The 18,244-nt window shown below is 37.5% G+C and overlaps 2 protein-coding genes across 2 annotated transcripts in view; one reads left to right on the top strand and one right to left on the bottom strand.

The window, feature by feature from the left end:
* Nucleotides 1-18,244, bottom strand: part of MAPK8 (mitogen-activated protein kinase 8) — a 175,113-nt gene that overhangs the window by 44,706 nt on the left and 112,163 nt on the right. The gene's annotated exons all lie outside the window — the stretch shown is intronic.
* Nucleotides 8,212-18,244, top strand: part of FRMPD2 (FERM and PDZ domain containing 2) — a 58,308-nt gene continuing 48,275 nt past the window's right edge. Inside the window, exons 1-6 of the mRNA XM_072931415.1 lie at nt 8,212-8,725; nt 10,487-10,644; nt 12,086-12,226; nt 13,114-13,548; nt 14,410-14,536; nt 16,267-16,395. Of these exons, the coding sequence (XP_072787516.1) occupies nt 8,527-8,725; nt 10,487-10,644; nt 12,086-12,226; nt 13,114-13,548; nt 14,410-14,536; nt 16,267-16,395 (1,189 nt within the window). The 5' untranslated portion in view covers nt 8,212-8,526. The remainder of the gene's footprint in view (nt 8,726-10,486; nt 10,645-12,085; nt 12,227-13,113; nt 13,549-14,409; nt 14,537-16,266; nt 16,396-18,244) is intronic.

The raw sequence follows: 18,244 nt of genomic DNA, 5'->3' as shown, positions 1-18,244 counted from the left end.
ATGTAAAGTGCATTATTAATGATGGGAAAACACATCATTCTCAATGATGTGGTAAAATAAGAGACTGAGTCTTTCTTTCTCAAGTAAAAGAACAAGTCGACATCAGAATCAAGATCAGAAGCTTTGAATATCTCTCTTCTGCAAGTAAAGGTGTAACTGTGGCACTGTCAGAACTCAAGAATTAGCTTTAACAATAAGCAAACCATAGCATCATTAACTACAATAGGATTAGATATGAGGAGCTGTGGAGAGACTTTGAGAAGACTGGACAACATAATCTAAAATCTTAGCTCTTTCATTTAGGACACATTTCTTTAGCACCTGAAGAAGGTGGTGTACAGCTCAGGTTCTGCCCAGCCTGCTCTGTGTTGTGGTTCTACCTATTAACCTCAGCATCAGCATAGCATTTGACCCTTCATTCCCTGTTCCTATGTCTGGCATGAGGCTGCCTCATTTCAGAGAATTACATAATGCCTTAAAAAGGACATAAATCAATAAATATAAAAGAGAAACATTACCATGGTGCTTGAGTTCTACTGTCCTACTATTTCTGGCACTGCAGCAGCAGAGAGCTTTGAAGCTTCAATCTTTGAAGTGCTAGAACAATGTAGATAATGTATTAGATTTAGTTCTGAGCCACCAGTCCAGTCTGCTCTCATGTAGAATGAGCTTTTATGAAAGGTGCATGAAAAAAAGCAAAGAAAAATAGCACTAGCTACTTTAGAGGCAGTAGCTGTCTATCATAGACAGATATTCTATGAGGTCCTTGGCATTTGGCATCAGCCAGGGCAGAGGAGAAGGGGCATGTAAACTTAGCAAGAATGAACACAGTACAAATTTCTTTTGATTGCAGTTGTACAGTGATATCTTTTTAGGCACTTCTATTGCAAGAATATGCACTTGCAAACTGACTGCAGACAGTGTAATATTTTCCTCTGAAATTCACTAGTAGGTTCCTTTTGTTGTAGAGAGGAAATAATTGGTATCAATAACATTTTGTGTCTTTAAGAAACAATGTCCATAGGTCTTGTAATAAAGTCAAACTTTCATCACCCTTACCACCCAGCTCATGAAATTCCCTAGAGGCACATACTTACACTATTCAGGAACTAAGATTTCAACTCTGTCCTTCAAAGATTAGACTGTTTAGAGACTGACCCACCCCATGTGAAGTTTATGATTTCCTAGAAAAGAAATTCATGTCTGTGTAGAAATGAAATTTTATCCCCCTTCAGTGCTGAATACCTTGCAATAGTCTGGTTAATGCACCTATTTATTTAAGTGTATGTTTCTAGAAAGGACATTAAATAATTTGCAATAGAGAAGGGAAAAATACCATAAAATGAAGGCTTCACTTCAGCTATAATTTCTGGGACACAATCTTTTCAAATCAAGTTCATACTTTAGCAACAAGGCAACTCCCTTATTGACTTGTGCCATTGTTTGCAGATTTGGCTCTGCCTGTACTTTATTTGAACAAAACTTTTAAGTGTTTATTCCAATTATAAACCGACACATTTCCATCCTATATTTCAGAGAGTTAAATTTCATATTTAATGAGATTCATCTTTCTAGTATGAGAAATATTGTGTGTTCTCTCCAAAATTATAACAAGTTTACAGTGAGTTAGAGAATAAAATTTGTATATGGAATATATGTGAATAAATGAGATTATGATGTAAATTAAAGATAATTTTCAAAAGATGTGCTCTTTTCAGTCTTTTCAAACTTTATACATAGTTAAAATTTGTTTTAATAGGATGGACAAGCAGTAGGTTGTTCTTAAGTAAGGAATAAGAAAATATTCAGCTTTTTTATCCAGTTACTATGCTTATATATCCAGATAAAAACAACAATATCATGAATGATAGCATTTATCCAGAACCCTTTAAATATATAAAAGGGCTACTGGATTTGGCCCAATATGTATTATATGCAGAAGAGGCTCAGAGTTTAATGTAGACATTTAGCAAGACTAAAGTACACAAGGTGAGCACCTTCTGTCCCCAGAGTCTTTCCCTTTTCATTTGTCTAAAATATGCATGCATTTATGATTGAGATGCTCAAGATATTACATTTATTTTCAATACAGTTTTCTGTATTTCCCCTAAAGTTATGAGTAACAATTTGGTGATAGCAACAACCATTTGAATTACCTTAATTCAATTTGAATGATATTTAAATATATTTTAAGAATTTACTTGGGTTGTCAATTTTGCTCTAGATGAATATGGCCTGTAAAGCAAAAGCCTTTAGTCGTCATTTCTTAGTAAAATATTTCTATACTTTATTTTTATAACTTTGATTTCTCTTATCGAAGAACACTGTTCTTCAAGAACAGAATACAACCTGAAGTATTAAATCAGAACAATCAGCAACATAATAGATGTAATCAGACCCTATGCAAAGCTCACAGTTACAGGCTGATGTGATCATCTTCTTTCCTCTTGCATGTTACAGTTTTGTGGGTTGTTATGAATCAGATGAAAAACAAAAAAGATACAGAGTTGTCACTTGCTTGGTCACAACTTTCATTGATTCTTCAGGATCTTCTAACTACCTAGTCCTAAATATTTTGGAGACCAATATCTCTCAAATTCTCAATACAGTATTCAAAATTACAGGTTTTGGGTTGGTTTTTTTTAGTGTTTGGCATTTTTCTTAGAAGCAAAACATGAAGCCTTGAGCAACAAAGAATTGTGATCCTCGTGTGAAAACTGTTCATTTAAGAATATTTCAGTGTAGTCACTGGAGTGTGGCAAAATTATTTCACTGATCTCAAACTGTCTGTGGAGACCCACAATCAGATTAATACATATGTGTTTTGGAATAATCTTGTGCCTTTCTAAAAAGCAAGTAATATCATCCCATTTTAATTCAAAAATTATTATCTATATGAAACATTTAATCTGCATGCACACTAGGATAATTTTAAATTTGAAAATTATCTCTAAATTCATTTTTAGAACTATATGATTTTTAAGGCCACAAAGGAAATCAGTTAAGTATTTTCCTGGAGATATCTCCTACTGAATGCAGGTTCATGCCAAATGCTGTTCCTGCCACCATGACTCAGAGGTGTCAGAGGCAAAGAGATTGAAGCATCATTACTTCTCTATTGGTGACTACAGAAAAGACTCAGGACAGGTTGTTCACAAATTCTGTAAATTTACTTTGAAATTAACACAGATTATGTCAAAACTATATGTAAATCCCTTTTTATCTTATTTTCAATTCTCCTAATTTTGCATTCCATTTTGCTTCATTATGCAGCCAGTTTTGAGATAGGATGCAAGAACTTTTCTTACTGTATTTGGAATACTTGATATTAACCAGTGATTTTTCTTCCCTTAATGAGATATTATTTGTGTTTTGGTTTACATCTATTCCTCCATGCATTTTCAGCCCCTTTTGATGAAATTTCTGAACTTTTGTGTCATAAAGATGTAAAGATACAAATTTATCCCTGCTCTTAAATATAAGGCACTTCAAAGCAATGTGTTGCTCTTTTATTATTAATCTTTGATGGGGAGAATCACAGAGAAAAAACATGAGATAGGCTAGCCAGACTGATTTTATCTTGGAGGGGGTCATCACCTGGGCATGTTCAGAAATTGCATTGCTTGATATGTAATTAATCCACTGTCCAGCACTCTGGTCAAGTAAAAGGATGCTGACTAAAAACGCATTTTCCTTGTAACTTTTAATTTTAAAAGATCTTTCAGAATTAGTAAGTCTGTCTTGTTAATCTGTCTCTATGGACCCCTTTTCAGTACTTATTAGCCCTCCAACATCCTAGAAAAATGTCACTTCAAGTTTCTGTATTTCCTCATCTTGAAAGCAGATTGCTTGAAGTTTTGCTGACCAGCATCTGAGGTCCTGTGGCTAATTCCCTTCTTTCAGAAAGTTTTCTTTTCCCTCACTGCATCTTGCTGCCACTAATACAAGAAGTTCTGCCTTTTGCTATTCTGAGGATTGAGCTCCCTTGGGTTTGGTCCTTTTTTAAGGGGCTTTTAGACTATCAGGTAGCACCTGAGACCTAAAAGGGTCTGCCATAGCTAAGAAATTGGAGTACAACTGTGAAAGGGATAGAAGGCTAAGGAAAATACTGCGTCTAGTGAAAGATGCCTGAAGACCATCTCCTTATAGGCTTGCATGTCGTTTTACCAGTGTGTCCTTCAATGCCTACTAAAAGAAGCAATTCCATGTCTCTGAAGTTGGCCTTGAAAATGACTGATGGGTACTCAGGCATTGCAGGTAAATTAAGCACAGGCTGCATTAGCCAATTCCATATGTGGTCAGGTGTAGTGGGTTTACACCAGCTTCCATGGACTGTTATGAGGAGGGAACTTTTCAAGGATATAGTGGTGCAAATGGAAGAAATTACACTTCAAGTCCCTCTCACTATTCTGTCAGTACACACCCACACTCCTTTAGTGAGGTTAGTGGCCAAAGCTAGCAAACTCTCAGGTCTTTCAGAGCCCCTACTTAAGTGGCTCCTCTCTGGCTCATTCTTGTCAAATCAACTAGTTGCCTCTAATAGAGGGGCTGGGATGGACATATATGTCCAAACTGTAAATAGGCCTTCCCAGAGAGGATTGTTTACAAAATTTACATTTGTTTACACCTTCCAGCAAATTAAGAGTTACAGATAGGTATTTTGCAGTATATACACACAGAGAAGTGAAGCAGAACTGGAAGTTCAGTCACATGAAAGACAAGACCTCTGCATAAACAGCTTCCAGGCAGTGAAAATTAAAAGGCCTTTCTGATTTGACAGAGGCCCTTCCAGTTCACAGAATGCTTGATTCTCCTACCAAGGTTAATCCTTTGTTGTTGTTGTAATTGCTGTTGTTGTGTTTATACACAAACTATTTTGCCAAAGTTCTCATTTCCAGTTGTTCTTCAGGATGTCCAGATGGAACAAATCTGTTCTTCCTTCATGCCTTTACAAGTAGACCAGAAACAAACTTGACTCTGTATTTTCGAAAACTAGATATGATTTGTTCTTCCTCATCATCTTCTTCACTGGTGTGTCCTATGATCTCCTTACATCTTTTTTTACCATCATACAGATGACAGATTGACTTTCATGCCATAAAATGTATTGTACAGCTGAACCTACTCCCCAGTAAATTCCCTCTGATGAGTGGGAATGAAAAGGGCTGTCATGTAGTTAGAAATCCAGCTGACTCATTCCTCTTGAGGATATTTAATGCACTTGACTGAGTTTGATAAGGGAAGGTCAGTTTTCCTACAAAAGTAATAGTTTTTAGCTCTTTTGCTTTTTTTACACAGTAAACAAAATAGCAAAAGTAAAGATGAAGATTAAACAAGGCCAAGTTGCTCCTTTACATTTTACTAAATAAGACTGCCGAATCAAATACAGTGACCTTCGTATATGAAATTAGTAATGCACAATTGTTGCTAAGTGTCAAATTCAGATGTAAAGCTGTAGATCATTTACTTTCATGATGAATTCCATTTCTTTCATTGACTCCAGTTTTCAATGGATGAAAACTTGCATATATGATAAACAAAATGCATCAAATTAAATTATTAAAAAAAAATGTGATAAATAGGCAGATGTTGCTGGCAAAATAATGGGTTAGCCTCACCCCAATACAACCTTTCGTATCTATGCAAGAAGAGTTGGAAAAATCTGTTGACTTTAGAGAGGCCACATAATGAATAAATGAATAAAGATTAGAACAGGAAGGATATTTTAGGCTAATTTGGATGGTACTATCTTCTTCCATAGACATCAGCAAAATCAGCCTTTGACCTCAAAACACAAATTGGCACTGGAAGCTCTTTGCTATTTTTTCCAGTCACAAAAACATTAACCTCTATAGCCTGGCCAAACTCCAAAGTGGGTGATTACACTCTGCTGCTCTAATTTTTCCCTTCAGCCTCAACCGGATCCAGCATAATTTCTTGATATGTAGTGTTACTGGAAAAAAGTCCCTTTTTTGCAAAGTTGCTGTCATTTTTTCCTTCTTGCCTCCTCATTTTTCTGCCTTGTTTGTTGTTTGAAGGTCAGAATTGTTTAGTTCTGGATCAAAGGTTTTGCTAAACCAAGGGACCAGAACATGGCTGCTGCTACAATGACAACAATATCTTTCCAGCACTTTTACTCTCTTATAATACAGATAATGTAGCCTGGCTATAGTTTTTTTTCCCAAGCACTCACGTAGTTAGACCTTCGTTAAATATCACATCATGTTGGTCTCAAGAATCAGAAGCTAAAAACACAGCCTAAAGATACAGAGCATTCAGAGTGTGTTTAAAAACCAGCTGCCAATTTGGTTGTAAAATAGCACATTGCTTAATTCCACATTGTTTTAAAGCAATAATTTGTTAAAGAGATTATGATTTCCATGGCCATACAATCTAATATTTTTTTCCAGAAGTTTGGATATAATTGATAGCAGAATTCATTTCATTCATATTTAGTATTGATCTGAGACATTACTTTTAGTCTTAGAAAAAAACATTCCCTACAAAATTTAAGCATCTCTGGTGTAACTGCTGATTTCACTTTGGTTCTATAAAGCTCTAAGATCTGCACTTTGGGTAGTTTCTTATTGAGTAACTTAAGCTAGTTAGAAATATCAGCACTGATATCACTTGGTATAAGCACCTCTATCTAAAACAGAGGATGCAGTGCTTCCTTTCCCAGCACGGTCTCAAATAAAACAGCACTAAGTACAATCTGGTGGATTACCCGTATGGAGAAGCCACACAGATTCTGCTCTAGGGATGTGAATTTATTGCTTAGTCCCAGTACCACAGGGTTAAGTGAAATGCTATCACTGTAATTTATTATTAAGAGAAATGGTGATGGCTTAGATTAAGAAGATTTGTCTGTCTCTTCTAATTAAGGTTAGATTTGTAAGAAGCTTTACTGCCCTTTGAAGCTACAGAGACTAAAATTAGGACTCTGGTTCCATTTAAAATGTCACTAGGTTGATCTATAATCCTGTGGTGGTTGCAACAAGGGATCATTCTTTCTATGTTGTGATTCCTTGTTTGCAAGCTAGTGAGCCAGGACAAGACCCCATGAAGCAAAGTCTGAGCAGTCTATTAATCAGCAACAAGCTGGTCCTACAGGACCCTGTGATGCTCTTCCAGTTCCCCCTTGAAGACTCCATACTGAACAGGAATTTGGCAAAGCAAGCTGCAGTAAGACACAAAGAGTTCTATTCCCAGCACAGAGCAAGCAGTGGCAGTAAGCGGGCTGTGTACAGAGAGTGAAGTTCTGGGAGGGGGGGGGGGGGGGGGGGGTGGGGTGGAATTTTTTCTAAGGCTATGAGTGAGCTCATTTTACAGTGGTGTAAAGTGTACACAATCCCATATGTGACAATACCATCCCAGGCTATAGTGTTCTCACTTGCTGGTCTACAGACAATGTCAAAACTCAAATCAGTAAATGGATCACTTCTAGCTTTCCTTATTATTCCCCTATTTACACAGCATTAAATTAACCTGTGGGGTTGTTACAGGAGAATAATAGCAAAAGCTGTTCAAACATTGGATTCAGTTTTCCTTACTGATGTGTAGACCTGGAGCAGCTCTGACTAGATTAGTAAATTACAGAAATATATAACTCATTAGATGGAAAGATCAGGCTCATTTATGAAGAACAAAACCTGCTTTGAGAATATTTAGCATGACAAAATATTTGAAGGAAAAGCAGCCATGAACCTTCAAGTCACAATTCGGTTTCTGGTTGGACAGGATTATGAAAATACTCTTCCAGTAGGTAAGACATGAAACCATGATTCACTACTGAGTGCCTTTTTCTAAATGATCTGAAGCTGTGTTTCAGCTGAGACAAAACAGCATGAGTGTGTGGATCCACATTCTTCTGCTAGGTCTTATGTAGCTGTCAGATAGGACAGTGAGCTGGGAACCACTAAATTGCTATTCAGTAGTTCAAAAAGCGAATAATCTTTTAATTTGGTTTAGTGAAACAAAGTAAGTTTATATGTATATTGGAAGGGATGAACTGCAAGCACTGAGTCTCAGATATAGCGCAAGAAAATCTCTAAATCTCTCATCAATGAATTTAGTAAGAATCTACCTGCTTTTACTGATCAGTCTGCTGAGCAATGAATGAAATTTAATTGCTCTGTTGCACTGTTAATGAGCTTTTCATATTACAGAGCACACCTTTTGCATTGTATTGTCTTTTTCTTAGATAAACTCTGTCATGTTTTTTATAGACAGGAACATCCAACTGAGCAGCAAAATGTCACCTGTCATTCAAATAACCACTCACAAAATCTGAACAGCACATGTTCATGAAGGACCTCCTGAGTAAAAACTATTTGTTCTCCACAGAATCTTCTGACTGGTTTAAAATGACAAGAAAAAGGGCTCAAAAAGATTACTGGAAGTCACTTAGTTCAGTCCCCTTTATTTACTCAGATTAAGACAGGGATAAACAATACCTGCCTATTCTGAACAAAGAAAGCAAGATGGTTCACAAAGCATTTCTTACTGTGAGAGAAGGGTACAGGTATGATCAGTAGAGCTTGTCTTGAGCAGCTCAGTCTAATTTGCTGTCTCCCAAACCCAGTATCTACTGCATCAGGCATGAGCAATTCCTGTGTGACGTTGGCCGAGGTCCTTTGGGCAAAAGGAAGCCCTCTGGAGGAAGAAGAAATATGGGCACTCCTGTACCTGTCCACAGTGCAGCTTCTGGAGGATCTTCACAAAGGTGAGGTGAAAAGCATATTTTTAAGAGTTCTTACTGTTGGAAATTAATTCTTGAGTTGTTTTAATTCTTTTGAGTTTGTTTGTGGGGGTGGTGGTAGAGACAAAATACTAATGGCAGTAACAGCATATTGCTAATAAAAATGAGAAATCTTTCAGTGCTGCTGGGTTTACGTGCAGATTGCTCTGCCTACATAGAAGGTCTTCATACAGTTTTTTTCAAATCAAACATCAAGTCGTAATTAATCTAACTATATGCAGACAGAAGAGTCCTTCCTGAAGTCTGAATAACATGCACCCAGAGAAATTGCAGTGCCAGCTAGGCTCATGTCCTTCATGGACTGATAGAGAAGGACAGGCAAATCCACATGGCTCTCCATTCAGCTTGTAAGAGACTTTTATCCTTGATGATAATAATGTGACTTATCATTATGATGTTTGCTTGCCAAGCAGGTCAGCTTGAGGGAGCACAGAGCACAACTGAGCAACAATAAGAGAGCACAGCTGAGCAACCTGTCACATTTTGAGAGCTATTTATGTGGATAGGTATTCCTTTTGAGGGGAGAATACATGAGACATGTTCTTACCTCATAAACATATAGAATCAAAATAAAAAATACAGAAAACAAGTGATGTGTAACTTCTACTAAAACTGGAGGAATGAAAATTCATTGGCAACTAGTTTTTAATAGGCTGGAACACTAGAGCAGATTGACTATACTATCAGTTCTCTATTAACTGGTGAAAAAGGGGATAGAATAGCCCAGGAAATACAAACATCAGAAATGTGCAAGGGAGTGAAGCACAGAGATACCCACCTAGATAGGTTCAGCATAGGTCCATCTATTGACTCTGTGCCAGACACTAAGCAGACACTATGCTCTTCTGACTGCTGACTTAACAAAATGAAATTTAAAACAAAAAAAGAGATTACCAGCCTATGTTCCCTATGCTACACCAGATAAATTTAGGGTAATCAGAACACGAAAACTAAACCAAGAAGGAGTAGGGATGTACAATCAAGATCAGATGCAGGCCAAATGTAAGCTTGTCTTTATAGAGCTCAGGTCCAGAAGTGATGCCAAGCAGGAGTCATTCTGAAGCTGAATCCACAGTGCTCCAGCTACTTTGAGCACAGGGAAGGTTACCTGCATCATCCCAGCTGAGAAAGGCATATTTGACTCCACATCTCTCAATTGCAGCTATATTGTTTCTGTAATCACCCTTTTTTTCAAGGCTAATACTGCCACATTTGCTGCACTGTGTGTGATGCAATAAATCATGCCAGATCCCATGATGATCAGCACAACTTGGTACAGAATATTCCTGGTGCTGGGGCACTGCCAGGTTAGCCACTTGTTGGCTGGCCAGCACTACAGAAGGCCAGGTATTCTCCACTAGGATGAAGTACAAGCTGGCTAGCTGCTCCTAAAACAAGACAAGCTTCCCAGCATGTGTGACTTGTGTTTGCACACAACACTACAGAAAACATGGAAGGAGCAAAAGAGAGCACTAGCTAAAGGTGATCATGGTCACAGAGCCCACTGATCACCAGGCAAGGCCACAGTGACAAAGCAAGTCTGAGGTCAGGCTGGGAAATCAGTCTGTGGGTCAGGACCAGTAAGGTCCCCAGTCAGGCAGGAGATTCTGGGTACATCTCCTGTGATGAGATTGGTTATACAGGTGAGATGCCAGAAATATGATTTTCTGAGTGCAGTGAATTCAGCACTAAGATCTCCATTTTATCGACTTCAACATTTTTCAGACCCTGCCATCTGTGTGATTTGCCCGTGGTCAGTACTATTGTCTGCTGAAGGAAATTTGTTTTTCCAAAACAATGCATCTCAGACAGAAGCTGCCCCTTTCAGTCCACCAGAATTGCTCCACCGCCCAAGTAAAAACCAACACTTTGGACTAACAAAGGTGAGGTATATTGCAAGGTGCATCTTGACAGCACCTCATGAAGAAAAGCTTGTGGGTTTTAATGCAACTTGCCAGGCACCTACTGTGACACCCCATTTCTAATAAAACTAATTAAATTAGGCTATATTTAGGAAGTTGTTACATGTATCTTGGAGCTTGCCATTGGATTAGGATGTATGTCAACATCAAAATAAATTTTGAACATCAGTCCCACAGTCCTGCAGAAATTTATTATTTGTAAAGGCCCACAGAAAGGAAGAATATTTCTATGAAATGGTGTTCAAGCAGATATGGTAACTGCAATCCCAGAAGCAGCAGGGCTGCAGTATCTGTACAATCAGAGGGTGGAAGCAGTCCAGGAAGTCAGAAATATATTCAGCTTTGTTAACAAGTTATTTTTATTCTCTCTGACAAATGCATCTCTCTGGAAAGACAGTAAGAGATAGCATTCAGGCACCTTAAAGTTTTAAATACCACTCAGACCAAATAATTCCCTCAGGCAGAACACAGTATTTTCAGATTCCCACATAACTGACGACTTACACACTAGGCAGAAAAATGAAGCTGTGGAAAAGGCAGCCTTATTCCAGTAATTATTTTCCTGCATATAACAGCTAGTCAGTCCTACAGGTAGGAGAGAATTTTAATCAGTAATGAGAAAGCTTCAAAATTAAGAAAGGAGTTCAAATTTTTCCCCTACTCCTAGCATCTTTGAACAGAGGGCAGCCTGCCTCAGTCCCTCAAGCTGAATACTACTAATGATGCCAAGATGATTTTTCCCCTTTTCTTTTATATACCTTTTATATTACTTTTATGTATTCTTAGCATGCATACTTGTAATTCCTTAATTCTGATAACCTAGTATTTTGTTAAGCCAGGAGAGCAAACATTCTAAAGGCCTCATAGTAGGAGGCTGGAATACCCTACACTATCATGGGATCCCAAGGTGCTCTCTAAAACATATCCTATAAACTAGAGTTTCAGCCCATCCAGGGGAGAATTTGTCGAATGGGGAAATGTCACACCATTCATCCAGACCCTCCATTGGGCCATCCTTGTTAGATAAACTAATTTGTAAGATCTATAAATTGTATACACAATCTGTCATGTGTGTGCATGGCGGCACATCCCACCTTGGAAAAATGGTGCACCATAGGGATCCTTATTAAAATACCAAGGTAAAAATCCTTTATCTCTTAACCATGGCTGGGTCTTGGTTTTTAAAGACCAGGAAAAGGCATCACTAATTGCATGCAACATAGTCCATAAGCTAAGAGTCACGGTTTTACTTTTAGATATGTTTAGTTTAGTTTTTAAAAGAATCATCTGTGTGACTTCTGCCATTTTGTGACCAAAGACACAAAAAGATGGTGTTTCCAGTATGAGGCTCTCCTGTACTAAGTATTGGTTTCACACAGAGTTTCCTTTTCTGTTTTTACAGATACTGGTGTATTCCTTAGGAATGACACTCTATTGGTCAGCAGATTACCAGGTTCCTCCAAACCAGGCCAGTAACACAAACATTTTGCTTTCTTTTATTCTGGTAGGTTCAAAGAATGAAAGACATAGTCTGAAGTATTACTAAGAGCGGTTTTGTGGTTTGGACCACTAGGAAAGAATTGAAGAGCTTGTTTCAAGGTTTAAGCTTCACCAAAAATACCAGTTCACATAAATCAGGGAATTTAGTTGGAGCTCATGTTTTCTTTCCTTTCCATTTTTTCTTTCCCTCTATTTCTTCAAAAAACAGAATTTTTCTTATTAAGATGAATTGTACTTTGATTTTAAGGGTGAAGATTATTTATTCCAAGACAATTAGGAACAATCTACCCAGGGAAGTGGTTGAATCTCATCCCTGGAGCTATTTAAAAGATGTTTACTTGTGGCACTTAGGGACATGATTTGGAGGTGAACTTGCCAGTGTTAGGTTCATGATTGCACTCAATGATATTAAAGGTCTTTTTCAACTGAAATTATTCTATGATTCTTTTATTCTAAGACAGACAGGACTAAAACAAAAACATCATGCTGGCATGATTGTGGAATGTGCACATTTATGTGCTTTTTCAAAGCTGGGACGGAAGAGTAAAATTAAACAACTCCCCTAATTTCTGAGCAAATTCTATCAGTATCTACTAGCTGAAATTATAAGTTTCTGGCTTGCCCAGAATCCTTTCAAAGACTTGTAACATAAATTTTGCTTCATTTCTATATTCATGCTTTTTGTTGCTTGTTCTCGATTTGGAGAGCACAGGTTTCTAGTCAATTTAACCTCCCTTTCACATTCTAAAAGGAAAAACTTAATAAGCTAAATGGCCTTAAAATATGAGTATCTGGTCTCTATGACAACAGTTGTGGCTGGTAAAATTCCTCATCTTTTTGAAGCTAATGCAACCACATACCTTACTGCCATGAATCTTTGAATCACAGTCTAATTAACAAAGCTCTGGAGCAAACTGAACTGTCTGTCACCAAGAAGCCCCTAATTGGGCCGCCAATCATTCTTGGAGATGTCAATTCCCTCCAAGGATATCCAGGATCCCACTAAAGGTTCATTCCATGCTTTTATGCTGCTTGTCTGGAATTTTCCCAAAGCCTAAAGAAATTCAGTGCATGTTTCTCACTCAGAGTGAAAGGCTTACAGAAATTCCTGGTCCCAGTTTACACAGGATTTCAGTCCCCTGGGAGATGTCATTTAACAGTACCTCTATTTTGACTCAGTCCCTCCAGCTGAGTGACCAACTACACACACTCTTGCTGACACTGTGTGAAGATCTGCCACATAGAAGACTTTCTCCTGAATCCATTCTGGAAGCATGCGAAGCACATCAGAAGGAATCTGCTTCCTTACCAGCAAAATTCTACATAAAGAAAATGGTTCAGTTTGCAGTGGGAAGTGTCAACGAGGTAAGTACTGCTCTCATACTCCAGTCATCTCCGTTTCTGCAGTGGAGAGGTGCCCAGGAACACGGGAGACAGGTGAGTGACTGCCAGAATTAATGTTTGTATGGATTAAGGAAGTGAGATTTGGTTCTAAAGTTCTAGGCAGGAAACTGTGTGGGCACCTGTGCAAGCAAATAAAGCAATGAAGCTGTCTCATACACTACTTCTACACTCCTGGGAAGTGACTGAGCTTTGGTACTTACAGTATCTTAATTTCTTTAGTTAGTACTGATGCAATCATAACCTTTACAGAGACCTCTTATTGGCCAAGGTACAGGACTTTGCACAACAGTACAAATTTCTCCATTGCCATTCTTGTTTCAGACTTTCTTCATGAAATTCAAAGAAATCTCATTTACATCATATTATACATCATTAGGCCATTGTCCTGGAGTAGAACTGAATATTTGATATGCAATCAAGCCTGACCACATGAGGTCTTTAAAAAATGAGCGCATAAGTTTTTTCAAAATTCGAAATATCAAAACCTATTTTTGTTGACAAGCTGAATGACAATGGAAGAAAACACACCAGATTTTTTTTTGTTTTCAATCAGTATTCATTGAGATTCCGAGAATAACTTTTCCCTTGCACTCTTTCTTACTGTCTTTGCTACTGTAACAGAGGGTGTCCCCTCTTAAACTTAGCTAGCATGAGAGCATGGAACCAACATACTCAGCCCCACTTTGTGTTAATCAGAGAAAATGAAGTTGCTTATACAAAGCTGATCAGCAACCTCTGACAGCCAGAGGGCAAGGATCACTTCCCGATGAGAGTCTGAAGTTCACATATCATATGACATTGAATATTATTACTGCCTTCCAGACAGAGCAGGTGGTCACTGAGGACAGCGCAGCCTCTCAGCTGAGCAGAAGTCATGTGATAAGGAAAAGACTGCACGAAAACATATCGGACACCTCAACTCTGGCATCCCAGATGAATTTTCACCAAGGTAAAGAAAGATTTATAACCTGAACTGTTGGATAAGGATACAGACAGCCTTTTCTATGTCTTTCCCAAAGTAGATGGATTGTTTAATTTCATGCTGTAGTGATTACATGTAGTGTTGGATAAGATAGTTATTGCTGTACATATAAATTACTTCATAATGGAAAGACTCTGAGGCAAGTCAGTGAGGTTTCTTTCCCTTATTTCCACAAAGGACAATAGTCTCAGGGCTGTGAAGCAATGATAACAAATCAGCTTGCACAGATTTGACTCTTAAAGGACTTTGCATAAAACCTGTGCATATAAAACTCCTCTGCTTTCAAAACTGCTTTTGTACTTTGTATACTCCAGTGTAATTTTCAAGCTGGAGTTCTGTGAGGTTATTATCCTGCCATTAAGGAATATATATTCATCTTTCTTATTTGATTATTCAAAGAAAGATTTGTGGTTTATTTTTTTGATTTTAGCTTAATTTTCAATTCAAAAGATGTTTTATAAATTCACACAGTAATTGCTGTAGTGATTTCAAGACAAGTTCAAACCCTGCTCACAATATAAATAAAACAGCATATACCAAGTTTTTATTTCATTTGACTAAGATCAAGATTTATTATCCCTCAGAGTAATTCTATAGCTATCTTTTTTCTAGTGCCTACACTGTGCTGTTCACTTTGACAGAGATCTCTGATTTTGGAGCAAGGAGAAAGCTGGCCCAAGATATACAGGATTTTTTTTGGATATGCTCAGCACATTATTATATATCATATGCCTATATGAGCAATACAATTCCTATTCAGTAAATCACACATTTGTGCCATGAAATCAGCTAGACTCAAACACAGACTTAAATATATCTGGAATATTTCTATTAGGTATTATTGGTTATAAGAGAAGGGGATTCTTTTGGAAACATACAGACAAACTACCCATCAAGCCATATTGGTTCACTTACTCAAGAACTGAACTTGTAGATTCACACTTGCAAAAGTAGGTAGAAACTCTGCTGCTGCCAAAAGGGATGGTCCCATTTTCAACCCTGTATTATCCAGAAATTCCTGCCAGTTTCCTGACACTGGTTCTAGGGATTATGTGTCTGGTGTGATCTCTGTGTTTGCTCGTGATTCACATCACTTGACTTACACTTGCCAAAGGACTTCAGTGAATTAGGGTGTCAATTATATTGAAAATGTGTGAGCTGCACTTTGCAAGACAACATTCCATTTCTTCCTTTTTTTAAATTAAAAATTATGCTTCAGAGATTCTGTAAAAGGACACGAGAGAATGCAAAACAAGTAAAGTCAGTGTGCAAGAAAAATATATACATCCTAATAAATTAGGATTCTGTTTGGGCATTGTCCAGCCTGCACACAGAAAGAAGAAATTATAGCTCAAAGTTTTGGACCTCAGAGTACAAGGAATAAGAACTTTGCAGGTTATCTGCACTTTGCAACCTTTCAGTTAAACATGTAGAACAGAATAAATGTATTAGATTTGTTTTATATGGAATAATTGAGAATTATGAAAACCAATTTTGGTCAGAATAGGATTATGAAAGTAATAGAACGATGTTACCAAGCTTTCCTAAGTCTTTAAGGAATTGGAGTCAGGGTTAGAAGACAGAAGGATGAGGACTATATAAAAATTAGCAGATCGAAATGTTATTTACATTAACTTGCAAATACAATGGCTTATTATCAAAGCATATGATTCACCACAATTCCTTTCTGTTTCCAGACAAAGGGCCCAGATTAATGAACTATAGTCAGTCAACAGATTACAGACAGCTCTCTGTGGATTGTAGTGACTCTAATAGTATTTCTGAAAGTACATCTTTGATACTGTCTAACCGAGGACACAGGAAAGGTAAGATTTTTTAAAAAGATTATGTTTGTGAATTATTATCTATTTTGTCCCCTGAAGTGTGGGCTTGACCATGTACCAGGTGACAGATACTCCTATGCAACTTGTGGTTATGTGACTTGGGAGGTATATTTGTGCTAAGTTGTAGAGAAGAAAGATACTTTTATATTTGATTATTTTTCACTTGTGTCCCACAGTACAGCTATATATTCCCTGGTTACCATGTAGCCCCATCACCTTTTTCTTGCTTCATGCCCCCTTTGCCAGGTAAAGGTGTTCAGCAGATCACAAATCTTGACATTATGTTTTTAGCACATGGGATCTTGACACAGAAAAGGTGTGGCTACCCCAAAAATGCATATGGTGGGCAATGTCAAGACATCAGCTCTGAAATCAGCTGAATCTATAAATAACACTTAAGAGTGAATGTTCTATGGGGACGTAATTCAGAGAGAAATTAGGCATATCGTGGGAAAAAAAACCATAATGTCATAGTCTCTCAGCTCTAAGCCCTCAGCTCAAGGATGAGAAAGTGAGGTTACTGCTGTTAATGCTCTCCTCCTGCAAGGTGCTTTTCTGAAGCTCCAGAATTGCAATCAATATCAGCCACAATGAAAACCTGAGACTGCAGCTGCTCCAGGAGTGACACATACGTGTGAGTCACATACACAGTCACACACAGTGAAGACAAACTCAGAAGTCATTTTTGTAAGCAATTTAAAAGACATTTTGATCATAAACTTGACAAAGGCCCATTCCAGTGACTTTGTGCATATCTCAGTCTCCAATGAAGCACTGGTAGCTGTGCATACTCAGGATTTTGTAAGACAGGATTCTAAAAATACATGAGTAAACACAGAATGTGAGAGCTTGTTTGTCACAGACATTCTTTCATGAAATAATATATCTCAAAAAATACATTCTGCTATGATAAGAAATATTACTATCTAGCAGAGTACTATTATCAAAGGAGATAAATATCTCTATCAAGATTGTACATTAGGAGCTCATTTAATATATAGTGAATCTACAGCATTTACTTCTTTGAAGAATACATGTTAATTTAATGTCAGATGTGTGTCGGATTTGTGATCAAAGCCAGCAGTCTGGCCATGGAAAGTAGCCAAGTTGTCAGCTGTAATAGCTGATATAGAAAGACTAAGGGGAATTTTATGATCTTATCAAAATATATTTATGCAATTATAATAAAACCACAGTGCAAGCAGAGAATTTTGTGAGGTTTTCTCATTAAAAAGCATGTTTTTTCAGAGCACAGGATTGAATCTTAACTTTGGTAACTAGCTTATCTCAAATCTCACATTTTGTCACTACCATCTGCAGCTTGAAAAAACCCCACATGTTTATTCTTATTTTAGCAATGGGACTGTAGATTTTCTAGGTTTCAAAATTGCAGTTGGTTGGTTGATACACTAGAATTCGGTGTCACGTTTTCATGTTGGAATACAGAGTGAAGTCTCAGGGTGTAGTGCATGAGTGTTTGATCAAAATTATTTCTTCCACACAGCTTGTCTTACCACCTCTATCATCCTACTTATGTAATAGTTTGATATGCAATTCTTCAAATAAGATCAATGAAATTATCCAAGTGAATAAAAATTTAACCTTCTTACCCTTCCCTAAAGATTTCAAACATCTCTGCTGATACAAGAAACATTCATAGAACTACCACTTGCATAACCCTTTCTACTTCTGCCTCTAAATTTCAGCCTTCGTGACAAAGCAACACTTGTCCATTCTGTAGCAACAGAGATGATTGAAGGTGAAAAACAATGCGATCCTTATTTGCTGAGGACCCACAAACCATCCACTATTCCTACCAGTTTGTATGTCG

The sequence above is a fragment of the Taeniopygia guttata genome, chromosome 6, assembly GCF_048771995.1.
Source record: "Taeniopygia guttata chromosome 6, bTaeGut7.mat, whole genome shotgun sequence".
In the NCBI taxonomy this organism is placed as follows: Eukaryota; Metazoa; Chordata; class Aves; order Passeriformes; family Estrildidae; genus Taeniopygia; species Taeniopygia guttata.
Note: the sequence above shows the minus strand (reverse complement) of the source record. Positions and strands in the feature narration are given on the sequence as shown.